Source organism: Pezoporus wallicus, unplaced genomic scaffold, assembly GCF_028554395.1.
Source record: "Pezoporus wallicus isolate ANWC-B61680 ecotype Strahan unplaced genomic scaffold, APGP_CSIRO_Pwel_v1 contig_7293, whole genome shotgun sequence".
Lineage (NCBI taxonomy): Eukaryota > Metazoa > Chordata > Aves > Psittaciformes > Psittacidae > Pezoporus > Pezoporus wallicus.
Genome location: NW_026637242.1, coordinates 1,443,966 through 1,470,951, shown reverse-complemented (window position 1 = coordinate 1,470,951; position 26,986 = coordinate 1,443,966). Strand labels below are relative to the sequence as shown.

The window sequence follows — 26,986 nt, the reverse complement described above, 5'->3', positions numbered from 1 at the left end:
AGCTGGTGGAACAATAGGGAGGAATTTGCAGCTGTGATGCTTGTCTTCTCCTAAAATGGGCTTTAGGAGGAACCCACCACCATGCTAGTATCCTTCTGACATCACATACAGCAAAGATGAACTAAATCAAACTTATTTCTACGTTTTCACTACTGTTGGCTTCATTCAGACCCTTTATACTATGGCAGTCTACTTTTTATTAACCATGTTGTTCAACAGTTGATTTTGCTGTTGATTCTTGCATAGTGATTCAGATGGTGACTATGTCACGTTGCTTGCCCCTTTCTTCATGTGGTCTATAAAGAAATTTCAGAATCAGTCTATTTGGGTGAGAGCTTCTGAATCCTGACTTTCAAAGTTTCGGCACTGCTGAGCAAAAGAGTTTCAATCACAGGGCTCTGCCAAAAAGGGCCCACAAAGTGAATGTTTTGTGTGAAAGCATGCCTTGCAGTTTAAACCCAGAGTGACAGTGATTGTAATACAACACTGTTCATGTGACAGCCAGACAAAGAGGCCATTATGTACGGCTGGCCAGCATCAGATCTTCCCAAATCCAACAGTCAGGCTAAGCTTGGTCGCCCCGAGAACGTGAATGCACTAGAAGCACTCTCGTGTTAAAAAAAGAAGAAAAAGATTGTGTGTGCATGCACATGCGTGTAAGTGTGTGTGCACCAAGGTCTGATTAATTTGTAAGTACAAAATGATGTAATTGATTTGTTTATGTTTTTGTGGAAGTTGAAAAACCTGCATGTAATGCTACACTGAGGGCAGACCAGGTGGGACTAAGACAGAGTATGTCAACAGAACAAGTAGATCTTAAGTTCTTTTGTGCCCTGCTACAAGATTGCTTGCCACAGTGTGCTTTGGAGCAAGTGTGATTGAGTTTTGGTTTCCTCTACAGTGTTTACAAAAATTTGGACTGCACTGGACTGTCAGTGCACATGTTATGATCACTGGAAATTAAGCACAAACAATGTTTATGTGTGTTTGTGGGAAGCGTTTTTTTGGTGACTTATAAATCATCTTCAAAGGGTTCCAGACCAGTGGAAAGAATCAGAGCACTTGGTACATGAACAAATGTCCCTGACAGCTTGTGAGCAGAGGCCACAGACTTGTGTCAGCCATTGTATATCTACTTAAAATATAGGATACCGCAGCTGGAGTGGAAAGCTCTTCAATGAGAAATGTATTTTGTTAAAAACAATAGTTTCACCTTTGCAGCCCTGAGAGCTGAGCCATCTTCTCCAGCACGCAGGAGGTGGCACCTGATGATGACCAGAGTCGGTGGTGGCAAATGCGCTTTGGCCTCATTCCCCATCTACTGCTGTATGTTGTTTTTTTTTTTCTCCCTTTGTATTCCCCCTCCCCCCCTTTTTTTTTTTCCTTCTTCCTCTTTCTTTTTTGCTCTTCTTCTTCTCTTTTTTTCTCTCTCTTCCTTTTTCTTTTTTCTTATTCTGATCGAGGACCTTACTAAACTAGTGGTTGCTTTTGAATGGTATTCACTCCTAAACACTTAGCTTACAGGAAGAACATTTACAGAGCAGTCTTTGCTTGTTTGTTGATATACTGGCATTGGTATAAAACCAAAGCACTGTGAGTTAAATTTCTTTATGTAAGGTTCAAATACACTTTTTTTTTCATTTTGCTCTGTTACGATTGCTGAATACAGAAGTTCAAAATATGAAATGATTTTATATTCTGCAATTGTTTTGTTTATACTGGCACTTTTTTCCTACTTTGTTTACATATTTATAGTGAGTATTTTATTTTAGAGAAGCTTTTGAGGTGTAAAGAGGAACAGAAATAATTTTTTTTGCGACTGGTGATGGAGTAGTATTAAATAATTCATATTTTTATTTATTCAGTACTCCGTCATTAGGCTTTTCTTTGAAGGTTTTTTTCTGTGTCTACTTTTGAGTCAAGAAGTATTCTGAAGAGGGTCAGGCTGTATTTTGTGTTTGAGGTGCAACTGATAAATCAAGAAGCACAGCATATTGGTGGCTCTATTTAAATACAGAATACAAATGCCCAAAGAGCTGATGATTTTGTTACTCTCACCTGCACCATTGAAGGGCCAAGTTCAGTCATGCTGCATCCAGTGTGTGCTGAGGGCTGCCTCCAGCAGCCAGCCCTTCTGCATGGTCACTCCCCACCACTCCAAAAACACGTCTCTTGGGAGTTGTTGCAAGCTCTGTATGAACTTGGCACTTTTGCTCGCAAATTCCTTTTTATGCCAAGTTGCTGGTGCTTGAGGATCAAAACTAGAAAGCTTAATGGTTTTGTCTGAATTCTACATGTCGGTAAAAATTCCATCCAGTTTTGGTCTGACACTTGATGGGGTTTTGGTTGTTGTTACTTCTTTCTTTAACAGTGCGTTCGAACAGTCTCACTGCCTCTGGCAAAAAGCCAGGATGGTGCTTGGTTTTGGGAGCACAGCTGGCAGAGTTAGACTCCTGACCAGCTTCTTCCTGCAGAGTTTACCTTACATATTTTAGAGAATCTTTTAAATAGAAAGAAATCCAAGGATATAGCCCAACTGGTGTTAGAAGGAGACTGAGCTGTTAGCCTAAGTCTCAATACATCAGATGAATAAATGCTTGCTAAGGGTACAGCTGGGCCAGACAGGCTGTTTTTCACAAACAATCCTGAATAAAAGGATTGGTACTTTTTTTTTTTTTTTTTTAACTCTGTTAGACTGCATGGAAGTAAGTATTTCCTTTTCTCTTGCAAGCTCTATGGAAGTGATGCTTGTGATCTCTGTATGTGCTGCTATTAAAGGATGTTTGTAGGCCACTGAAGAGCTTAATGACAGTAGTAGATTTTAATTATCCATATAATTACTTTTTTTTTTGTATGAGAATCTCTTTGATTCTAAAGTTACTATGAGCATTCTAAAAGCACATGTCATGTGAAACAGTACATTGTCGTCTCCTGAAGATAGCAAAGCAAACAGCTTCTCCAGATCTGAAATCCCATCTCTTATGTGGCCCAAGTAAAAACCTGGAAAGGAAATTATTGCTTCCAAGTAATAATGTTTGGATTTGTACAAATGAACTCATGTCACGGGTGTGCTTTACTGTTCAGATCACATCCTGCTGTACCACATTTGTTTTGGGGACCACAAAAAACATAGATATTTGAGTATATGTTTTAAAAATTATGGGCAGGACTTAATTGCAGAGATGGTGCTATGTGATTCCTGCCTTCTACATATGGTTTGGTATAGGTGTTGCTGTCTCTCATGATGTAAGCTTTTACAGTCCTGTTTGATGATTTCAGGACCTCCCACACTTTTATTACTTTCTGATGCATCCAAATTAAGGTATTCAATGACACAAAACCTCAAAACATGGGAACTTTAAAACTTGTGAAATTTTGCTTTTTACGGTACAACTAGGAGACTTTCAGGAATCTGAAACATCACTTGAAGAAGGTTCTGTGGAAAGATGGGAGGGAGGTTTGTCACTTGTGTTCAGCAAGTCTTAGCTTATATCCTTTCTAGATAATTGTAATATGTTCAGGCTTGTGTCTGTTTATTCCAAGTTTTTGTCAGCCCCTAAACACAACTCTGATTTGCCCATTGGTACCATTGTCGTATCTGTGATTTTTGTGATACTACTCGTGTTCTATGAGTTCCTATGTGCTTCATGAGAAAGCCAACCCAGGGTAGTTCTTCCATCAGAGACTGCATGTCCCCTGATGTTGTTTCATGGACCCTTCTGCCAGACAGAGGCCACATTCCTCAAAGCAGTTAAGGTGAAGCAGTTCAGTAATTAATATTTGTCCACACTGGCTGTATGTTGATTAGAGAGCATGTAAGAGAGGCAGAATAAAATGCCTGGTGCCATTATTCCTGCAGGGTGGTGTTGCTTTCCTGCTAGTGGGAGTTTTTGATACACAGCAGCTGAGAAGTGTTTCACTGGCTGCAGTACACTATTATTATGATGATGTAATTATTACTATTCTTATGTAATTTATTTTAGTGGATTCTGATTAACCACATGATTGCTTTTTATGAATAAGAATGTGAGTTAAGGCATGGAATTTTTTTTCTGCCATGTCAAAGATCTGGGGCACCTGTGGACAGAAGGCTGCTGCTGCTGCTGCTTTGTACTTGGTTGTCTTCCTGGCATGACCCAGAGGAAAAAAAAGTATGTAGCACTCTGCAGGTTCTCAGTGTCATGTTTATGAAGAGAAGTTAAGTGCAGTAGCAAAGAAAACACCTCCCTCACTCTGCTGGCTCTTTCCCTTGCCTGTTGAGAAGCGGGAAGGCCGGTGGTCTACCAAGTGTAAGAAACAGCCCTAGTCAAAATAACTGCTTCCCCTGCTGTGTAGAGGACTGAGGTCTTAACCCTTGGCAAGGGTACAGGCTTCATGTAGTCTTGGGTGCTCCAGCTGTAGCCCTCCTGGGACTGGGGGATGAGCTGTTGTTTCCAGTGGGTTGAGGAGGTATGCCCATATGGGGAACCTCTGCACTCTGTACTCGGGTGTTTGCCATGGGAACTGCTCCTTCCTCTAGTTTTCAGTTTTGGCAATGGTGTTTCTAAAGAATATTTCTCAATTTGCACAGGCTGCCTGAAGGCTGCCTGACTCCATTGCTCTGTCATCTCCAAAATCATAGGCCACCTCTTCACTATTGTGTTTTTGCGCCAATCTCCCTCCTCTGCCCCCTTAACACACTCATCTCCCTCCCTCAAATTTTCTTCTGCTTACACACTGAAACCGTGAAAGCAGAAAATCACTTGGGTTGTTTTTTCTGCCCCATTCGTGGGCCGTGCGAAGCCGAGTGCGGGCTCCTCCTGGCGCCGGGGCAGACCCCTCGGGCACAGCGCCGGGCGGGGTCATTCATTCACCAGCGGTTCATGGAACTCGCGGCTCCGCCTGCCTTGTAACGGAGCTTTACTGCTGCTTTAATCCACGCCACATGCGGGTGACCCGAGCAAACCCTGCGGTGAAACAGAAGCCCTGTTGTGTGTTTGTGGAGCAGTTGCTCGGAAGCTGATGTACAGCTGTGGACGGTCTTGTTTGGAAGTGAAGAGTAACTTGATCTTTTAATCTTTTCTTTTTCTTTCCTTTTTTTTTTACTTTCCAGACTGATATTGTAAATAACAACTGTTTCTGAAAGGTACCTGTCAGTGGGATCGAAATGCATATTTTAAATTGAAGGCTAGATTTCATGAAGATTTTAGCTGTGTGCAAAGAACGTGCTTTCTTTTCTTGTGAATTATTACAGCTAGTTTCATTCCTTTTAAAATAAAAGGCATAAGAGAACAGAATTATGTTCTTCCTACTTGCATTGAGTAAACTAGGAATAATTCAAGTGAGATCAGGGGACTTCCAGAGTATTGAGGTGAGGTGCATGAACACGGATCCCTTGTGCATTGCCTGGAAAATGTATTGTAGGACCTGTGAACATATACATGTCTTTGTTATCCAGCTATCCCAAACCTGCCTCCATTAAAGCCAGAACAACTGGCCTCTTTTAATAGATTATTAAATTTTCTTTCAGAAAAAAAGCTGAATTGCAACCTCTGCAATGGCCTCTGCTGAGAGTGCATGGCAGCATTAGTGCTCTTCATGCTTTGGGGTTGTTTTGGATAAGGCACTACCATTTGCAAATACTGCTATGCAGGTATGCCACAGGGCTTCATCGTTTTAAGAGGGGAGATGGTACTGAAGAGAAGTTTCACAAGTTCCGGGGAAGTTGCTTAAACTTTGATCCTGCAACAGAGTGAAGTTTTCATTATTGAAAAAGAAGATTGGGAGAGCAGTTATTGAAGAATGAAACAAAAAGCACAGCAAGAGAGAAGCTTCCTTGCCTGAAGTGTCCCTGCTGCTGTGTAGTAGATTTTTTTCAGTCTCCATAACACATTTCAGAGAGCTGGGAGACTTAATCTCCTCTCTGGAACAATATTGTTTCTCTGCAACTTTAATGCACTTCTAACATAGGCTCCATTCTTTCTTGCTGAACGCTAGTTCATGCCAATTTGCATTATGTATGAATAACAACATCCAGGATATGCATTCATGGTAAGTGAACCTCAAAGGATGCAGTGATTTGGGGTTCTGGTTTGCACCACTAAAACACGGAGGAATTTATTTGTGTTTTCACAGACTGTGAACCTTTCTGTGTTTACAACACCCTTTGACAAGTTGATTTTTATTTTGACAGTGGATCAACTTCAGAAAATAAATTTTAGGGTTCTTTTTCTTTGCTGAAGTATTGCTGGGATGCAGGAATGTGGCAATGAGAGAATATGTAAGAATAAAACATCTGAGGTTACTGGCTCTTGGTCTGCAGTAGGAAGATTTTGCAATTAAATAGAAATCCATTGCAGTCATCCAGAAAATGTCCAGTGACATTCAGAAATGTCTCTGGAGGCTGTATCCTAGGATGTACCTTAAGCTTCCTCTTATTTTCCTGTGGTAGTCTCTTGCTACACTTCCAAAAATTACACTGATTTCTGTTGCCTTGCCCATCTCCAGGGATATACCGAAGTTTCAGTACAACTAGGTCTTCTCTTCAGCATATATGCTTGCTTCTCTTCATTGCAGTTCACAACAAGAATACCAATGGGAAATAAATAAAAAAACAGACAGAGAAGAGAGCATTATTGGCTTCCTCAGAGGTAACCCAAATGTGTTAAAAATTCTCTCACTTCTAGTACTGTGCGTGGCAATTCCTTTTAAATGTCTCTGACCCCAAAGTCTGTATTTCATGATGCTGATACTACACACACAGTAAGTACTATAAGCATGATGTGCATGTAATTGCCACTGTGGCAAAATATTGAGCTGGAGGTGTGGGTCTTAAGGGTAGGCTGAAAATGGAGACTAGCAGACTTAAATTCTGTTTTCAGCTCTGCTGGTTTTTTTTTTGTTTTTTTTTTTTTTTTTTTTTTAAATGAGATGAAACATTTAGACAGAAGCCTAAGAACAGTGTGCCTCTGAAAAGTAGCATTAAAACCGAAAAACCCTACGGTGTTAGAAAAAGTGCTGTAGATCTTACAGGGAGTGACATTGATAAAAATACTGTATGTGAGATGATGACATAGCATATACCTAAAAGTGAGTGTGCTTAATTAAGTGAAGTCTATCTTTTTGCTGAATTAGAGTCTGAGGAAGATCAGGTATTTGCAAAAGGCACATGAGAGGAAAGAGAGCCAAGAGATAGCCACATGGAAACTTGCTGAAACCCCTTGCTGCATGGAGCAGCCTTGGACTCTTGAGGGAGGGCACAACAAAGACCCTTGAACAGTGACAGATAGCATCTGCCCTGGCTCATCTCACCCATCGAGGGAGACTCCTTCCAAAAAATTGGTCACTTGCTGTCATGGAGGGAGGGAATTGGATTGTCCCACTCTGCTCTCCAGAGAAAAGAAAGATTTATTCATGGATTAGTTCACTGGTCTGCTGATCTGTTGGGTCAGACAAAGAGACTGTTGCTTGCCCCAGACTTTGGTAGACACCTTTGCTTTGGCTTTCAAACGCAAGGGAATCCTTCTGCCTTTCAGGAGTCGATGCAGTGGGTATCTACAGTTTTTGTTGCTCTTCTACACGTTCTTACCTTCCTTCACACTCTCTAGAGAAGCAGAAAATTGGTGAGGAAGGTCAAGTAATCCCTTGCTGCTTACTGGGTGAAATGGATGAAAAGAAGTAAATTTAAGCAGTATGGCAGCTGGTCTGTCTGCTTCCTTGCTGACAATAGCTACATACATTTCTGTGCTTTTAGTAGAAAGCCTCTATGAAACTGAAAAAAAACACTTAGTCAAGGGAGAATGTGAGTGAAGGTTAGAGTTGTTTTGCTAAGTCAGGACTGGTAGATGCTAAAAGGTTGGGGTTTAGAGCCAAAAGAAGATCAGCTGGTAGTAAAAACAGTTCAATAGTAGTTATTGGCCATCCCAAGCATGGAGTTTCACAAGGTGTCATGGTCATGAATCAGAGTCTTTAGTCATCAAGTTGGTTGCAGCAGCACCCAGCATAGGGCCATGGGCAGGAGGAGGGATGTGCTTCCTCTTGACATTACACAATCCTTTGGGGTGGCCCCTCTGATCTCTTACTCTTAGACTGGCTTTGTTTCTCCTTGTTTGTACTGTGTGCTGCCAGGGAGCTGCACTTGAGTTTGCTATCTCTGTGAGAAACACTCTGCTAAACTGCTTGCAGTGTCCTTGCTGATGCCAACAAGATGACTAGGCAGGCAGCGTTGAGCTGTTGGGTAGCTCTGGATTTCAGAGAGGGCAAGCAGTTTCATGAGTGAGTTCAGATTTCACCAAGGATTTCCGCACAGATGAGAGAGCATCCTTTCTATTTTGGCTCTTCCCAGAAGCTCCCTCACTGTGACCATCCAGTCCCTCTGCAAATGCTGTTTTTCAGTGTCCTCCTAGCTGGTTGCTTGTCTGTTAGCACAATAAAGCAGCAGATGTGCTACTGAACGTGAAATTCTGTCCTGCGCAGTTTCCAAATACTGGATTGCTTATGTCTCTCATCCATTAATGAGAGATGATACATTCACACATTCATATGACAATTTTCTTCTGAAAATAGTGAATGCTTTTTATTTGTCTTTAAAAAAGCCCATGCACAATTTGAAATACTTGTTTTTATTTTTAATGAACAACTGAACCATAGCCAACAACGTTCCTGTAATTTTAACTGAGTGGCAGCAGAAGTTGTAACAGAGATGCTGCTGATGCCAGTTGGGCTATAAGTTATACGTCTACTAACAAAGTTTGCCTGTTTTCTGGCACAGTCTCTGATGCATACACTCCAGTCAATCATTGTAAAATGCCTAATAACAGATGTGGCAATTAAGCTGAAGAATTCTGTCTCTCTTTTAATTTTTATTACAGAGAATAACTAAGTACCTCATTAAACCCACCATCACAGAGATTTTTCAAATTTGGCATACAAATGTCTGCAAAAATTAGATCTCTGAATAGGATACTTATTAAAGGTGCTTTGTCAGACAATGCTATGAATAGACCATTTTTGTAATGACAGATACTTGCTTGTGCTACTGCTGTCCTTTTACAGCCCATACTGCAAAGAGGTACAGGTTTAAAGAAGGCAACATGTGTCCTGAAGGATAACATTTTGAGGGATTTAGGCCTTGTGCTCAAGTTAATAAAAATGTGATCTTGATTCTTCTGGGTTCAAGTTACTCTGCCTTCAGCTGTAATTAGCATCAGACATTTAGAAAAGTTTCAGATAACCTGTAACCAAAGTATATTAACATATTTTAATAAGAGAAATCATCTTGAAAAAATATATTAATTGCAACCAAGAAAAGTCTCCTTTTGATTGTTGGAGCTTCTAGAGCATTTGGCTTCATTAGTTTATTTTAATGATGTACAAGGCACTCTTTTGAAAGGAGAGTATGATTCATTATTAAAATAAATTAGTTTAAGAATTTAATGATTTGAGATATGTTAAAAATTATGGTAAGAAAATTGAAGCTGGTATAAATCAGAACTGGAAACTTTGATATGGACTTACTCTTTTAGTATCAAAGTGGTTTTATGCATGAAATACAAAGTTGTTTTCTTTGTCATTGTTGGAAAGAACATGTTTTTTACTGCCCATCACAAGTGTTGGTAGCATTTTTATTTTTTAGAAGTCTTATCTTTTCACTGAAGTGCAGTTCCTTGTCTTAAGGGATTCAACTATTTATCTAGGAGTACATGGAATCTGTCAGTCTCTGTGTACATTTACTTGCATGTATATATATATGTACCGCTGTGCGTGCACACACACATGCACACACAGAAAACCTGCCGACACCATTGGCACCTGGCAAGCTGAATTTCTCCCTAGGAGTACTTTCTTTCTCTGCTAACAGACAGGAAGACTAAGCACTAAAACTACAGGAATGCAAACATGGTTGTAAGTTTATAGAGACATCAATTTGATAGATGGGCAACCCAGTGGATAAAGAACTGGCTGGATGGCTGCACACAAACAGTTGTGGTCAGTGGCTCAATGTCCGGCTGGAGACCAGTGGTGTCCCTCAGGGATCGGTATTGGGACCGGTCTTGTTAAACATCTTTGTCGCTGACATGGACAGTGGGATTCAGTGCGCCCTCAGCAAGTTTGCCAATGACACCAAGCTGTGTGGTTCGGTTGATACCCTGGAGGGAAGGAATGGCATCCAGAGGGACCTTGACACACTTGTGAGGTGGGCTGATGCCAACCTCATGAAGTTTAACCATGCCAAGTGCAAGGTCCTACACCTGGGTTGGAGCAATCCCAGGCACAGCTACAAGTTGGGCAAAGAAGAGATTCAGAGCAGCCCTGTGGAGAAGAACCTGGGGGTGTTGGTCAATGACTAACTTATCATGAGCCACCTTTAATGTGTGCTCGTAGCCCAGAAAGCCAACCGTATCCTGGGCTGCATCAAAAGGAGCATGACCAGCAGATGATCGTGCCCCTCTACTCTGCTCTTGTGAGACCTCACTTGGAGTATTGTCTACAGTTCTGGTGTCCTCAACACAAAAAAGACATGGAAGTGTTAGAACAAGTCCTGAGGAGGGCCACGAGGATGGTAAGGAGAGTGGAGCACCTGCCATATGAAGACAGGGTGAGAAAGTTGGGGCTGTTCAAGCTGGAGAAGAGAAGTCTGTGTGGAGACCTCATAGCAGCCTTCCAGTATCTGAAGGGGGCCTACAAGGATGCTGGGGAGGGACTCTTCATTAGGGACTGTAGTGATAGGAAAAGGGGTAATGGGTTCAAACTTAAACAGGGGAAGTTTAGATTGGATTTAAGGAAGAAGTTCTCTACTGTGAGGGTGGTGAGGCACTGGAATGGGCTGCCCAGGGAAGCTGTGAATGCTCCATCCCTGGCGGTGTTCAAGGCCAGGTTGGACAGAGCCTTGGGTGGCATGGCTTAGTGTGATGTGTCCCTGCCCATGGCAGGGGGTTTGGAACTAGATGCTCTTAAGGTCCTTTCTAACCCTAACTGTTCTATGATTCTGTGGTTGAGTTCAGATGTTTTAAATGTTCAGCTACTCCTTAATCTGTTGATCATACTATGTCAGTAAATATTACTGGCCACAGGTGGGATAACGAGGCCAAATTGTCACCCTGTAATGTCTGGGAGCAGAGCAGATCAAACAAGCTAGGTAAGTAGAGGTGGGGGAGAAGGCTCCCAGAGAAAAGCAGTTTCCATAACTACGTATTCTTAGAATGGTTATGAAAGGTATAGAGTAAAACTTGAGTCTTGCCCCAGTTCTCCTGGAGCAGTAGCAATGAATACACAGCTGCTAAAAGTGTAAATGGATACAGTATGAGCACTTAGTGGCATCTTATTATGGCCTTCTGCAGCAGTAAATTAACTGTGTTAGAGAGAGACAGGGAGATGGGTGAGAAATGAAGTGAGTTGGTGGGGAGATGGTTCTGGTCTTGCATGTGTTGTTCTGTAGAGCTCCTTCCATTTATTCCAAGTAGTAGCAACTCCGAAAGGTGCACTGAAAGGATCTTCCAATGCTGTTGAGCCTGTTTACTGAAAACCAGAGTCTTATATGTTGCTCAGTTAATTGGATGGCCTCATCAGGTTATAGTGTCTCACTAACATCATGTGTTCAGTGCAGAATTCCCTTTAACTTTAATGGGAATAGGATTTGTCCCTTTAATTGTGGTTAAAAATCCAGAATTGACCACTCTTTCTCAGTTTTGCATTACGGTTTTCCATTTTTCCCTTTGAGGAAAGAATGCAGGAATACTACATTCATTCTAACCTTTGCAAATGCCAAAATAAAAGATGGAAGAATTGAATGAATGAATGAAGGGTCTAAGAAAACACTTCTGGGTTCCCCATTCTTCTACCAGAATGTTTTGGATTTACTGGGAGAGGGGGTGGAGTCGAAAGCTCATGCAATGAATCATAGGTGCTTTGAACTATATTGCTAGGAGTAGAAAAGAAAAGCTGGTAAGTAATGCACTGAAATATTCAGAAGCTTTAAAATGAGGTGGCATCAGAGTTAATTAACTTTTTTTTCCCAAAGAAAGATAATTTGAAAATGGAAGATTTAACAAAGTATTATGATAAGGATGTACACAGTAAATGAAATAAATGCTCAGTCTTATTCATGAAAATGGGAGCTGACTGGAATGACAGCTTTTATTTTCTGTGGGCATTATATGCAAAATGCCATTTCCTTGCATGATATACAAAGATAAAAAAACTGAAACAGTGTTACCAACAAATTTGTTCACAAATTTTAACAACTTGGTATCAGAAGATGTAAACAAATGAGGGTGTTCATATGTCCGATTTTCATAATGGAAGGGTTCGGTGAAAGGCTGTGACAAGTGTGGGGAGCTGCAGACTGAAGAATTTGCCAATAATAATGGAGGCTGTGTCTGGGAAAGGGAAGAATCTAATCTATGATGGAAAGGTATGTGGAAAAAAAGAATGTTTATGTAATGGGGGAAGAAAAGAAACAGAGGCAGTCTTTGAAGAGAGATGAAACAAGAAAGTAGAAGATATTTAAAGGAAGTTGGGCCCGTTTGAAATGGATCCTAAATTACATAGCAAGCTAAAGGAATTGTCTGAGTCTGGTGATTGTACTCCTTTACATGCTGGCAATAAACTGGAAGTGGCACAGTGTCTGGAAGGCTGATACTTGACATAATAGGAAAAGAGGGGTTACAAAAGCTACAGTCAAGAGAGGGGAAAACCATGAATGAGACTTTCTGCAGCAGTGGAACCAGGGCATTGGTGTATTTAGGCAACCACAGGATTGTCCGGGCAACTTGTCAGCAACCACAGAGTTTTCACAGTTGTATTCATGAACACAATATCCTTTCTTACGGTTCCCAATGAAAAAATGAAATAGCAGATGTCTGGCAGTGTTGTCTGCTTAAGGGACTATGGTAAAAAATCAATCCAGATTTCTTATGTCCTGCCACTTATGTCCTGCCACATCTAACTTGAGAAAGAACTTTCCTTAAACATATGTATGCAGCCGTTTTTTACTCTTAAGTCTTCTAGACTTCACCTGCACTATTAAAACACCCCTGGAATTAATATAAAATATCACTTGTTCAGTAAGTTGATTAAGAAGAAAAGGGCAAGAGGGGGGAAAAAAAGCCTATATGGATATTTTTGTATCACATCCTGTATCATGTAACCGTTCTTAAAATATGCGTTACTTGTTTTCACTACTGACTGTTAACTGACAACAGCTACCCTGGAAAGATGTTCACGGCTGATAGTGCTGCTTGTGCCCAGGGTGAAGGCTGCTGGTCCCTGCATCAGTAGCCTTGTCCCAGCTGGGTGAGTCACCAGGCAGCCCCTGGCTCCTGCATGTCTCTGCATCCCACCAATGTTTTCTTCCAAAATGTGGCCTGTGGCTTCCCTTGGGGCAGCTGGCCAGCCCCGGGGCAGTCTGCAGCTGTGGAAGAGGGGCTGGAAGGGGAGGAAGAAGACACTGAGGGTCTGACTGGAGGGTGCAGACAGCAAACAGCTGCAATAGTTCATTGGCAAACAGGCAGTCATCTGGGGAATGGCAGCCTCCAAAGATCTACTCACACTGAAGAGATGATTGAGTGCGGCCTTTCTAAAACCAGGCTGCTATATGCCATTCCCTGTGTGTGGAAGAGGATCTACTCTTGGCTTCAAGTTGTCCTGCAGTGACAAGGAGAACATTGCCATTATCCCAAAATATGACTCTGAGGCAATGGTACCATCCACAATACAGACACATCTTGCGCAGATTTCCAGTGGTCTGTCTTTACAAAATTGGTTTATTACAAACTCTTTTTAGAAAAAGTTTCCTTTTATTTCTCCTTTCTCACCTCATGCATAGCTTTTCTGTTCCAATGCTTACTCTTGTTTCATTATTTATCTTGGGATGAAGCAGCATTAAGCATCTTGAGGAATTTCCCCTTTTTTTTTTTTTTTTAATGGGAGCCTGAAGCAATAAAATATTGCTCTGTAATACCCAGACCAGAAATATGTAATAAGTATACTTACATGGTTCACTTAAAGTGTCTTGTGTAAAAGAGGTATTATCAGGGTTTATGTTCTTGCTGTTATTGCATCTTCTAAAAAGCATGCTTTTCTGATACTTTGATTTGGATTCTAGAGAGCCTTAACTGTCTTATTTTGTAACTTTTCATCTGAATGGAAAGTAACTGGATAATCTTTTGGTTTAGCCAAAAGATTTTTGTTAACAGTTCATCCAATTGACTTCCATGTAAATAAACACACAGTACCATGTGCTGTAAATAACCTTAATGATCACAGGTTTGCTTGTTCAAGACCTATACTAGTTATCTGCCTGGAAAAAAAAAATAAAATCTTTCAATGTGGACAGTGCTCTGATTTAGTGGACAATGACAGCTACAGTGAAGTGACCCCATGCTTGTGATGTTTGGCAGCCTGCCTTTGAGGAATAATAATGAGTCCATCTGCAAAGGATCTGGCATGCTGGCGTTTGTCTTTACCATGCCTCTTTGCCTTGTGCAAACTTGACTTCCACTGAACTTTCTTTCCCTCTCCTTTTAATACTAATTTGAGGGAGAAGAGGATGTATCAATGGATATATCTTCCCTGCCAGTTTAGTGGATATAGAAAATCTCACTGTATCATGAGAGTGTTGCATGGCAGTAGGTGAGATTGATGGGCCAAAAGGTGTCTTGCTTTTCAAGAGGCCAGAAGTTCCTAGGGAAACGCTCATCTGATCATTTACAGTAAGAAAAAAATCTTGTAAAAGGTACTGCTGAGTGACTTGCAAGTGAATACAGAGGCCTTGAGGACCCTGTTTGTGTTGGTTGTGCAATATTGCTGTGCTTTTGGGTCTGTATTGCAGCATGATGCTCAGATGTGTAGTGCTATGGAGGGGTCAGCCATCTAAGACTGTGCCATGGTGCTGGGTTGCTTTGCTAGTATAAGGCTAGATGTTTGCTGAGAGTCAGAGATTTCTGGTTTGTCCATTGTTTGGAATTAACCTTGTTTCATTTTGGAAATGGAACTGTCCTTATAATTGCAGTCCAAAAGGTTGTTTGACACTTAGAAAACAATATATAGTGTAATGGCTCCCAGTCTCTCCAGGCTTCCACCTGAAAGATTTCCTGTTCAAGTAGAAGGTGCTTAGTCCAAAATACAGATTAACAGGTGCTTTCTGTTATTTAAAATCAGATCATGTACTGTTGCATTTTCATTTAGAAGAATAGTGCAGATATGCCGCCTGTGAAATGATAACATTGCTTAAAGGATCGTGATGCCATAGATTTCAAAACAGGTATTTCCATGACTTATGAGTGAATAAAGCTGGCTGTCTTCCATACTTGTGGGTTATCAGGGGGTTCACTGAAACTTTAAAGTTCAAGAATTCTTCACTTCTGTAAACTCCAGTTTAAATGATCACTGGATTTGGAAATTACTGGGCATAAGGCCAGAACACATACACAAACATTGTGGTTACAGAAATCTAACTTTCTTAGAAATATCTGATAGTTAGAAAAATAAAAATGATCTAATCTACTAATTGAAGAAAAATGGCAATTCATTAATGATTTATTTTTGTTAGTAACATGGCACTTTGAAAAAGTAGAAGTGTATCTGTCTCCATGAAAGAGACTTGCTCCAGCACACTTAGCCTTTGTTTTGGTTATACTTCAGGTACCAGTCTAAATTGCTTTTCCATTTCATGCACTTAGTCCATTTTAAATACCTTTGGACTCTTCAAATGTGTCATTTTGCTTCACTTTGCATCCCAGTAACTAACGAATTTGAGACTTCGCATTGTAACTGTTTTTGAGTGACTTAGGGGTACTTTGTTTTTCATGCAAGATGGGCTAGTATTTGGGAAGGGAAGCCTGAGATGCGGCTGCATTGCCTTGTGTGCCTAAACTTGACTTAATTGGCATAAATGGCTGTGACCCTCTAAGGGACCTTAGGAGTGAAAAAGCTTGTAGAAGAATAAACATGTGAAAAGGAAAACTGGAGGGACTATTTTGTGTGGTGGGGTATGAAATAAGGAAATTAATCATATGTTTTGAAGGAGAGCCCAGTGATTGGGTTAGTATTGTTTGTGGCTAGTCATTTATTTAGGTAGTTCATCAGCTAGTCTAGGGTCTTTATGATAACGCTCCTATTCAGTTTAATTCATATTTGGTTTATGAGTGAGGTTTCATGTGACACAGCATCAAACCGATTTACTGATTTCCAAAGGAAAAACGCCTTATGCTCTCCACCCATTAATTCTCTAATGTAATCAATAAAAGCAATCAGTTCTTTTCATGGAAGTTAACATGGGACTAATCATCTTTGACAAGATTAGGTCAGATTCAAATTTTGTTTTGCCTGACATTGGTAGCGTATAGGATGTTTTTATAAACAAACTGTGCCTCTGATAGAGGATCTGAAACTCAGGACTGAGAAGAGTGTAGTGCTATGAAAAACACTGTGCAGGAAGTGAAGGACCAAACAAATCTTCCCCAGAAAATCTTGAGAAAAAATTCTGGGGCCATGATTTCCAGTTTAAGGTATCAATCACAAAGTCTGTTATGGGATACCGGCTTGATCATGCTCTGGAGAGCATGAAGACAGGGGCATCAGCAATGGGCTCTGCAGTAACAACTGTGTTGTTTGCAGTTCAGTCTGGAAATTTAACTGTGATGGACAGAATGAAGATTTTTTAAACTAGCATTTGCAGTACGTGCTGATGAATGCAATGCACTGTAATTAAGACCAGCCCACGGGATTACAGCCCAGAGAGCTGTTCAACATACTCATCATCAACATACTCAGTATCACTGCAGAAAGCAGAAATGCGTCAAGTAAAACCATACAGGTACCATGACAGAATACGGAAAGTACTATTCTGTAGTTCATCTTATAACTAGCTGGCATATTCCTGCTGCAGTTTTTATGTTGCATTGGTAAAAAATGCTTTTGTGACTGTAATGAGAAAGCTACATCAGCATTTCCCTTGATCTTGGGTCTATTATGTCATGTTAGCAACTGCATTGTACTGTTCTCTGTTGCTCATGCAGTTCTAATCCTGCTTAATTCACCAGCACCATTTGATTCTGCTGGCCCAAAAGTACTTGGCTCTCACCCTTGAGCAATCTTCACTTCTTTTACATTTTGCATTGTTTTGTCTTCCCTGCTCCCCCAGTTCCACTTGTATTTACCTTTTGTTATGACAAATCTGAGGGAGAGCTGGGTGTCCAGAAGTTTGCTTACTGCTCTGCTGTGGGTACGTGGAGAAATTAATTTGTAACTGTGTCTCAGTTTTCACCGATTAAAGGAGAAGCATTTGTTTGCTTTTTATAGTTACCTACTCTTTCTCAGGTTTTGATCCTGACTTCCATAGGAAAAGAAACCAAAGCAAAACGTGCAAAACTGTTAACATATTTAGTAGTGGCACAGGAAGTGCCTACAAATTTCAGATGATGAGTAGTTAATGGTTAACTGTTTGTGTTTGTATGGTGCACATACAGGCTTTTTCAACTGCTTACTAGTGAGACAAATGCAGTTTGTGTAGTTACTGCCATTAAAATGTATTTTGAGGGACTTACAGGAGTATATTTTTGGGATACCTGCACACCTGTTACTCCATTTTAAAATGAGCTTGTTAGTAATTAATAGTATGCCTTAGGATGATCAGGTTAATTTTTTTATATGACTTATTGATGACTGTTAATATCTTCCTTTGATGAAGTAAGCATATAATGAGTTAATTTTCCTTAATCAGATTACAGAGTTTTAGGAAGTAGTCTGTGGCTGCTTTATGCAATTGCAGTGTTTTCCTGTCAATATTTTTAAACCATGGGCCTGCCTTAAAGTCTAGGGAAACAGAGAAGTGTGTAAGCTAAACAGACCTCTTAGTTTAGAATCTTCAGAACCTTCCAAATAGAGAACGTTCTTTAAAGATCCTGCCCAAATGAAAATAATGTTGGAGCTTTGCCAACTAAATTTTTTTTCCTCAAATAGCATAAAAAATGTTAGGATGATAAGATTTTTAGTGTTCTGTTAAAACATATGTGTTTTGTGGTGTACTTTAGTGGAAGAAAGACCTGGCAGTAAAACGCTGTGGGCTAGTTTGAATTTGTTGTGTGTTCAGACGGATTGTAAAGTCAGAGACTTCACCCGTGCTGAGGGGGTCGTACATGCTGGTTAACACTCAAAATGATGGGAAAATGTATTTTGCTCACTCCAGTGTGAAGCTTAAAAAAGTCTGGTTTTTTTCTTTGCCCCCTATATATGCAAACATGTTGCTGGATATTGGAAAGTATTTTGGGGACAACCATTTGCTGCTTTGAAGTTCTTTTTCATGGAGATTAACAGTGCTACTCATGGTATAAAGCTCAATGCCCGGTAGCAAAATTCCTGTTTACTGCTCAGGAACATAAATTATACAATGTGGTGTAGGAGGTCAGAGGAGTTTTCAGTTTTAGCATGAGGTATATACTCTCTCATGCATATGCTGATAACTAATTTGCATACAGAATACATTCTCCAACATAGCATTTTCAGTACTCAAACCACAGGTTCTATGGTATATATAGGTAGTGAAGATACTGATGCATTATTGAGTGACATAAGCAATATATAATATGAAAAGTGAGTCTCTGAGCAGGGCATCTCCGTGCAAACTGTAGACAGCAAGAATTAAATGAGTCATCTACATTTTTTATTGCTAATGTAAACACTTTAGCAATGCTAATCAGTTGTACTGATTTTCTGTTTTGATTTTCCTTAATAATTAAGCCAAAGATCTGGAATGCAATCAAGTTTTACACTAGGGGGTTCATGCAAATGATTTTTTTTAAATAGGATTTTATTTTAAATTTTGTTAAGTGCATCCAAATAGGAAAGTTGCTGAAATTGAGAATTAAAGAAAAAAAGGAAATACAGTTTACAGTCTGCATAATCAAAGTGACTATTCTCAATGAGGGAAATCACCACTTTGTTGAAATTATTAGCTGAAAACACAGCTGCTTTTACTGCTTTTTGAACAACTGCACACTAACTACTTTGCTATGCAGTGTGCATGCAGAGAAACAGTTACAGACCATGAAATGTCTTTCAGCAGCCCTGATTTTTCAAGAGGGATTTAGCAAAATGGGATCATCTCTGTATACTCAGGTACCTTATATATAATAGTTTCTTTCTGTATGCTTTTTTTTATGCTGACTTCTGAAGAAGGTATTGTAAAGTAAGACTATTTCATCTGTCTCCCTTTTTTTTTTTTTATTTTTATTCTGGCCCAGCAGACATTTTTTCTTATAATAAAGTTATTGGTGTGGTTTGCTTTATTCTGTTCCATAATATTTATAGTAAGAAATTTCTACTTCTGATTAATTTACTTTGTTAAAAATACTTGTATTATTTAAAACCAGACATATTTATTAGAATTTATTTTCTTAACTACAGATTAGACTCAATGATATCTTTTTTTAAAAAAAAAAAATCTCTGTAGCCACATGCTGTTAAATTTCATGTGAAAACAAGGATATAAAGTCAAATGTTCACTGAAAGGGAAATGTAGCAGTTTGTTACAAATTACCTTCTACTAGCATTCAGTCTGGCATTTGTGGATTAATGGCAGGTTGGATTAAAAGTATTTCAATATGCAAACTAAAATTGTTTGCTTGAAAAGAAACATGGACCTAGTCAGAGTGTTGGGACAATATTTTAGATTCTTATGCTATTACTTTTTTATTAGCAAAGTGTTTAGTCTGTTTGGAAATTGTACAGCTGGCAGAGGAGGGGGTATTTTTGCAAAACTGTATTGGGAATTCATCTATAAAGAGCAGGATGATGTGAGGCTGTTTGTTAACAATGAAGAGTCTTTTAGCCCTTCCTATGATTGTTTACATAAAAATTACTATATATAAAATTAATGTTATTTAATAAAAGAACCATGCCATTGTTTGCAAGTCATGACCTTGCATTGCACCTTCCAGTAGTGTGGCATCTTGAAGTACTGATAAGTATTCATACACAGATATAATTTAATTTATACATTTGCATTAGAGAACACCACCACTCCCTGAGTCCTATGGAGTATCTTGTACTGGATTTTGTTGCTCTGACTTGCATGTCTCCATATGATGCCTGGGTCCTGTAGGAAGGTAGTTTATGGAGATACTGAGGTCAAGGTAGTGCCCAGGTGTTAGGGTACAGGCTTTTCCAAGGAGACCCTGGGCATTACCTCTCCTTGGTGGCCTGGGCCCAGGCACTAGCGCTTCCTTAGGGAGGCCACATAGTGAAGGCAGTGTGTAATTTTGGGGAAGAGCTGTTTACGAAAGATGCTGCTTGAGATGGAGTGTTATGTGGTGTTTTCAGGAGGCCGGTGTAGGCTGCAGGAGTTGGGGATGCTGCTGACAATGGAGTAGCACAGACCCCTCCTTGTAAGTGATGTGCAGGATTTCCAGTGGTGTGTCATCAGCTGAACCTTTCTACACTTGCTCTCTTGAGCAAATGCCAGCCTTTATTTTAAATTGTAGCTCTGTCATTTGGTGTGGACAAACTGTCACTAAACAGCCTCTGAGAGTGGCTGCTTGCAATTTGATGGGACAGTGGGACCTCTAAAATGTAGTTTGTTCACCACCTGGCTGCCCTGCCATTCATGTGAAACTACTCCATTTGGGTTCTTCCAAAATAGGCATGGTACTGCTACTGCTGGATAAGCAGTGTGTGTTTCTTGAAGTACCTGTTGCTTGATATCATGTATATTGATTATAGATGGGTCAACGTTTTTACCTCCTTTATAATCTGTATAATAACATGTTGTAAATATTTTTTCATACAGCCACCTTTTTGGAAAGATGACTCTTCACTTGAGGTCTTTTTTTGGCTTCCCTGTCATACTCCTGTACCATTGGATGGGGACAACTTTATCTTTGAATCTGGAAGATCCCAATGTGTGTAGCCACTGGGAAAGGTAATGTTTTCTTCTGGAAAATACATGACATGAATTCTGATTGTAATAATTTTGGTTTTACTTAGCAGATTTTAAATGATTTAAAGCTTTTAGTTGAGTAATGAGCTGGGGAAAAAATTCACATTACTGCATAGGCAAGGTAAGCTCATGGAGAAGTAAAAGACTATTTCACACTGGGCTGAAATGCAGTCATTTTTGCAGTAGGGTGTTAGGATGTGAAAACCACTACAGTGGCACCAGCAATGTTACACAACCACCTGGGTATAAGAAGTGAATAAAAATAGATTTTTCAATTTAAGTGAAAAGAAGCTTTTACATATGCAAAAGATAATTAACCATATTGGAGTTTGGCCAAAATTTGATTATGTTGATTCTTTCTAACTCAATTTCTCATTCACAGAATCTGAATTAAGATCTGGTTTGTGTTTGGGTTTTTTATTTTTTTTTAATTTTTTTTTTTTTTTTTTCAGAGATTTTTGACATACAGAAAGAAATTAATCAATTTAGTTGGCCCATTCTTTCACCTAGTTTCACATGAATAGCACACCACAATGAGTAGGGGAGGTTGAGCTACAGGCATTTCTTTTCTTGTGTAAAGGTTATAGTAGTGAAATCAAGCTTTATGGTCTTATTATTATTATGTATTATTATTATTATTATGGTTGATCAGCTAGTCCTTGAGACAGTCTAACTGTTCACTTGAGGACATCAAGTATTTCCTGCATTTACAGTAAACTGTATTTTGGGTTTAATCATTGGGAGTGTTGCAAAGACACTGTACATTTGTTTGCAATTGTTATGGCTGAATCTTTACAAAGAAAATGGAAAACTCTATTTACTTTTTAATAAAGTCTTTCCACAAAAAAAAAAAAAATTCTCCAGGAATTTATTTGATATTCATGTGAAGCATTAGGAGTCTCTGCCCCTACTGTTGTGTACAATTTGATTTATACAACAATGTGTATTTGAAGTAGTTACCATACAAACCATACAAATAGTTGCTTGCAGTATTCACCCCATAGGCTTTGTTTACTGCTTTAGTGGTAAAAGCAGTTTTGAGGGAAGCTATAAGGTAGCAAAAGCAAAATGGGAAAAAAGCCCCAAATATAACTATTTACATTGCATGATGTATTTAAAAACAAACATCTAGATGTACAGAAAGCGAAATATACCTGGCCCATTTTATTGCATGAACTTTCTCCTTCTGCTGATTCTCAGGAATAGGGAGGAACTCCAAGTAAACGTATTGAAACATTCATGCTGTAGCTCAGAACAAGTGACAAAGGTACATAAGTATGAAAGTATACATTAAAAAGTATGAAAGTATACATATTTCATACATAAATATGAAAGTATACCCCAGCTACGAGCTATTTACTGCTGCTGTCACTGGCAGTGCTGCATGCTTTAAATAAATCTACCCCAGCCAGTAATAAATTGTTTTTTACAAATGAACCATGATCACAGCAAGAAGGGGGAGATTGTGCCCTGCCTCGAACAGAGAGCACACAGCCTCAGGCAGGCATCGGCACCCCATCAATGTTTTGTCAGACTAGGTCGGACAGCTGGATGGATTAGCATTGTTTACCTTCAATTGGACATAGGAAAAACAGAGTAAGTTCCAGGCAGTTAGAGTAAGTGGGTCTAGATGTTTTTTCACTTAGTGTAGGTGATGACAGGAGGAAGAGGAGATTGTGGCTGTTAGCCTACAAAAGGTGGTAAGAGGTCAAAGGTCAAAGAGGGTGTGAGTGAAAGCCGGATGGGCTACATACTTAGTATTTTGGCTGGTCCTGTGAATTAGTCCCACAGCAGGAACTTGCCATGCATTCCTCTATTTTCTAACCCTCTTGTGCAATCAAGAACTGACTGATTGCCAGCACAATCAGCCTGCTGAAGAGTTTTCTAGGATGATTCAGTATTTTTCCCTTTTGCAACAGGGCTGCTTTCCTCTTCCTGCACTGACAACTTTGGAGGCTCTAGAATTCAGAGTGTAGCTTCATTTCTAAGGCACTGTACTTATAATTTGGCAGAAAATAATATTGTTTTTATGATAATAACAACATATATGTATGTTGTATAATAGAAGAATCCTCATTTTCTGTCTCTTAACTAGTTTTCCAGATATCCAGTGAGATTAGTAAAAGTTTATTGCCACAGGAGAACATGTACTACATGCTACTTCAATTTGCTGCTCATTTGAGAGACAGGTGGTTTGGTTTTTTTAGATTTAGGCTTACATTACTTTTCTTCAGATGTTTAGTAGTACCATTTTATCAAATGTATTACACAGTAGAGACATGATGGCTCTCTGCATAAACTTGTTTCTTTGCTTCATGGAAGAAAAAACTTTTAATTGATATCTTCTGTATTGTGAAGTTAGCTGGTTTGTGTTTTACTTGAACTTTCTGTGAATTTTTGTTATTTTTATTGTAATATTTTGTTATATTTATTCCTTTCTGTACTTTTACTCTGTAAAAGATACTTAAATCAGACTTGCTTCATAAACTCTCTGCTTGCTCTCTTTCTCTCCCCAGTTACTCAGTTACAGTGCAAGAGTCATATCCGCATCCTTTTGATCAAATTTACTACACCAGCTGTACTGACATCCTAAACTGGTTTAAGTGCACACGACACAGGTGATGTATAGTTGTTGACATTGTCCAACTGCTGATCTTATAGATATTTGTAAAGATTTTGTGTCTGGCAAACTCAAGCAGACGTAGGATGTTTTAGCTCTAGTGACTAGTTTGTCTAACTGCTACAGTCTGTACCAACTGGAAGATGCTTGTCCAAGCAGCATCACATATGTTTTATCAGCAGATTAGGGAGTAACATCCCATGGAGTGCTAACAGAAAACAGACAGTTTGAGAAAAAGCATGCAATGTACAAAATTAAATTCCTCAGACCCTGTGAGGTGTATTTGTAGAAAAATACCATGCAAGACCTTTTGCTGCTTGCAACCTTATGTTCTGGGGCAAGTGTATGCTACTTGACAGGAAAATAAAATATTTGTTAAAGAGAACTCCTTGTGCTTGCAGAAAGTAAGCGAGGGGCAAATGATTAAAAACTGGTGACAGCTATAAAAAGCATTTTCTTCAGAGAATGTCCTTATAAGTATTAACTGTCAGCAGCGGGAAAGGCTCCCTGGAGCTCAACAGCTGGAGGAGACAGATCAGTACAGATAGTACGTAAAAAGCAGATGCTGCATTCAAAGAGAGATTTTTATTTTTTTTTACCTATGACATTTATATACAAGCTGTTCTTTACTGGGAGTTCAGACTGTCTCAGATGTTGTGGAGATGCGTTTACTCATTGGTGGAGTATGTAGTCAGCAGCCAGAAGAGGCAGGTTTGGAGATTTATGGACACGGTGAGGAGCAGAGAGGAGAGAATGGTGAGATACACCACTTCTGATAAATACTACTTGCTCATGTCAGAAGGAAGCTGTATTTTCTGCAGTTCGTGATGGGTTTTTGTGCTGATACTCTGTGTACTGCTCACCATAGCCCTGCAGGGCTGCATTTGACAAAACACAGTCATCCTCATGGCCGGAGGCATGCTGTGCTGCCAGCTGCCTAGGGGGCCCAAGCTCTCCTTCAGCCTTCCTGTCTCTTGCCTTAAAAAGGACTATTCTCACATCTATGCTTCTAGAAAACCTGACTCACCCTTGGGAGGATGATCCCAAGAAATTTTCCCCGTGGAAACTGATACCTGCAATGATCCAGCAAACTGATTTGTATTGCCAGCCTTTAGCTTCCATAGAGAGTGCTAATGGCAAAGGCAGTGATGCTCTGGTTTGCATATTAGTTAAGTAGTCAAAATCCTTAACTGTTTTCCCTACTGTCTGGCCACCCACAGACATAAGGCTTGTTGTGGGACCAGTAGGACTCTTGAGCTCAGCGACAGGTAAATCAAGGTCTCTTTGAACCTTTTTTCTCTCCTCTTACTGATACCAGAATGTTTTTATAAAATATATAAGAATACTTATTATTTTGTTTCTGAACCATGAATTGTATGTAACAACCATTCATTCTTTTCTCTAGGATCAGTTACCGTACTGCCTACAGACATGGTGAAAAAACGATGTACAGGCGTAAATCCCAGTGCTGTCCTGGATTTTATGAAAGCAGGGAAATGTGTGTCCGTAAGTTTAGCTTCTAGTTGCTTTGAAATTCCATACATTTATCACAATGCTGGTTTGACTCTCCTTTAATGGGTGACTTGTGGAAGCTATTGTTGGGGCTCAGTTATTCATCAGTGGTGCACGTGCAGCTCTCGAAGTCAGTTGGTGTTGCACATACACAAATGACAGGATGATTGGATCTCAGATGTCTAAGTAACCAGCCTTGATGTGATTCTAAGTAATGATCATGTGGAAAATGCACAGCACAAGTGTCAGTACGTTTTCCAGCACAGTAAATAAATACAATGTTCAAAACCAGAAGAGAAATATGAGGTTTTGTCCTTAGTGCGGGCTCCGGTTGATCCCTATGCTTGGTCTGTCTTGCAGATACAGAGATCTGTAACAACTGTTTAAAGGTGGTAGCACCACCTTTTCATGTGACACATCCCTTACTCCGTATCTTCTGAAGTCTAAAGGGGGAAAAGCTGTGTCCAGAGTCTGGTGGTGGCTTGTGCTCAGCTCTTTCTCTTGTGCAGCCTTGTAAAGACCTAGGAAGGTCTGATTCCTCAAATGGTATTAGCTCAAAAGCATATCAAAAAGGCAGAATGAAAACAGAGCAGGTGTTAATCATAGAACCATAGAATCCAGAGCCCTAGAAGTGTATGATTAATAGTTTAACGTAGGGCTGTTCAAAGTCATACAGCAGCTTGGGTAGCTACATGCTCATGTCAGCAGGACTGAAGGCAGACAGCTTGTGATAGGCATGCAGTTCAGAAGGACAGCATATCCTTGGAGGCAGGCAAATGTGTAGGGCTACATATGGAAATGATTCAACAGTATTTCGAATTATTTGTCCCTGTGAATGTGCAGCATGGACTGCTGTGTTAAGTTTTCCAGAAGCCAGGGAACCAAATCTCTTCATCTTTTCATCTCCTTTTAGAAATGGGCTCATCAGGGGCAATCTTTTTTTCTGTAACGTCATTTGTGATGTTGACCTGTACATATAATTTCATTAATTTTAGAGAAAAGGCATGCATTATAATGAAAAAAATACTATATCCTTTCCTTGGCTTCAGCTTTTCTAGTAGAGATTCAAAAAACCTGAGAAACATTATTGAACAATGTCAGAGGGACTGAGGGAAGATACTTCATTTTTTTTCTGGAAATGTGAGTCTCTAAGAGCAGACCAGAAAGGGTCTGCAGCCTCTGGACTGCAGGGGCTGCCCTTGGGCTTGTTGCCTAGTTTCTGGACAAGCAACCAGGTGGCAAGACTTGCCAGGAGAAAAAAAGGGAAACCCCCAGTTTATTGGGAAAGCCATGACATGTGAGCTCTTTTGGTGGCTGCTTGCATTTGAAGCTCTGTGTCACGCCTGAGTCAAACCCTGGCTTGGCTGGTCTGGGTAGGGTCCTGCTGGCAGGCTCCCTCTGCAGCAGGACCTGGACAGAGGCATATGTGAAAGACTGGCTCTGTGTAACTCTCTATGGCACACTGCTTTACCTGGTGTTTTTTTTTTCTCAGTTGAGATTGAGAAATACGGAGATACATTCATTGCATTATTGTCTGCCTTATGATGTCAGTGGTGAAGCACAGCATTCAAAGTGTGGTGAAATTTGTCCAGGAAAACATTCTGTGAAATGGCAGATAATATTTGTCATTGCCACTGGATTTTGCACAGTTTAGCAGACAGCAGTGCAGTGGATAAGTCTTTGTTTTTTACCAATAAATCAGTCTGAAAATCAATATCAATATGTACACTAAATGTATTTATTCAATACAAATACAAAATTGTTCCTTAATTTACACCATTTTGCTTGTTGTGAGGTGCATACTGGAAGTAACCAACAGGATTTATTTGTATCCCTGGCAATTATAACCTGTGAATGTCATAACACATCACACTATTCCCATTTACATTTTTGCTTTACAGCACTTCCTGGAATTTAAAAATGCAATAGTAAGATCTTTG

General features: G+C 39.8%; 1 protein-coding gene across 2 annotated transcripts in view; it reads left to right on the top strand.

The window, feature by feature from the left end:
• MEGF10 (multiple EGF like domains 10) overlaps positions 1-26,986 on the top strand; it is a 98,680-nt gene that overhangs the window by 5,483 nt on the left and 66,211 nt on the right. For both annotated transcript variants that reach the window (XM_057404398.1, XM_057404399.1), the window contains exons 2-4: positions 20,765-20,896; positions 23,431-23,532; positions 24,940-25,040. In XM_057404398.1, the coding sequence (XP_057260381.1) occupies positions 20,781-20,896; positions 23,431-23,532; positions 24,940-25,040 (319 nt within the window). In that variant the 5' untranslated portion in view covers positions 20,765-20,780. The remainder of the gene's footprint in view (positions 1-20,764; positions 20,897-23,430; positions 23,533-24,939; positions 25,041-26,986) is intronic.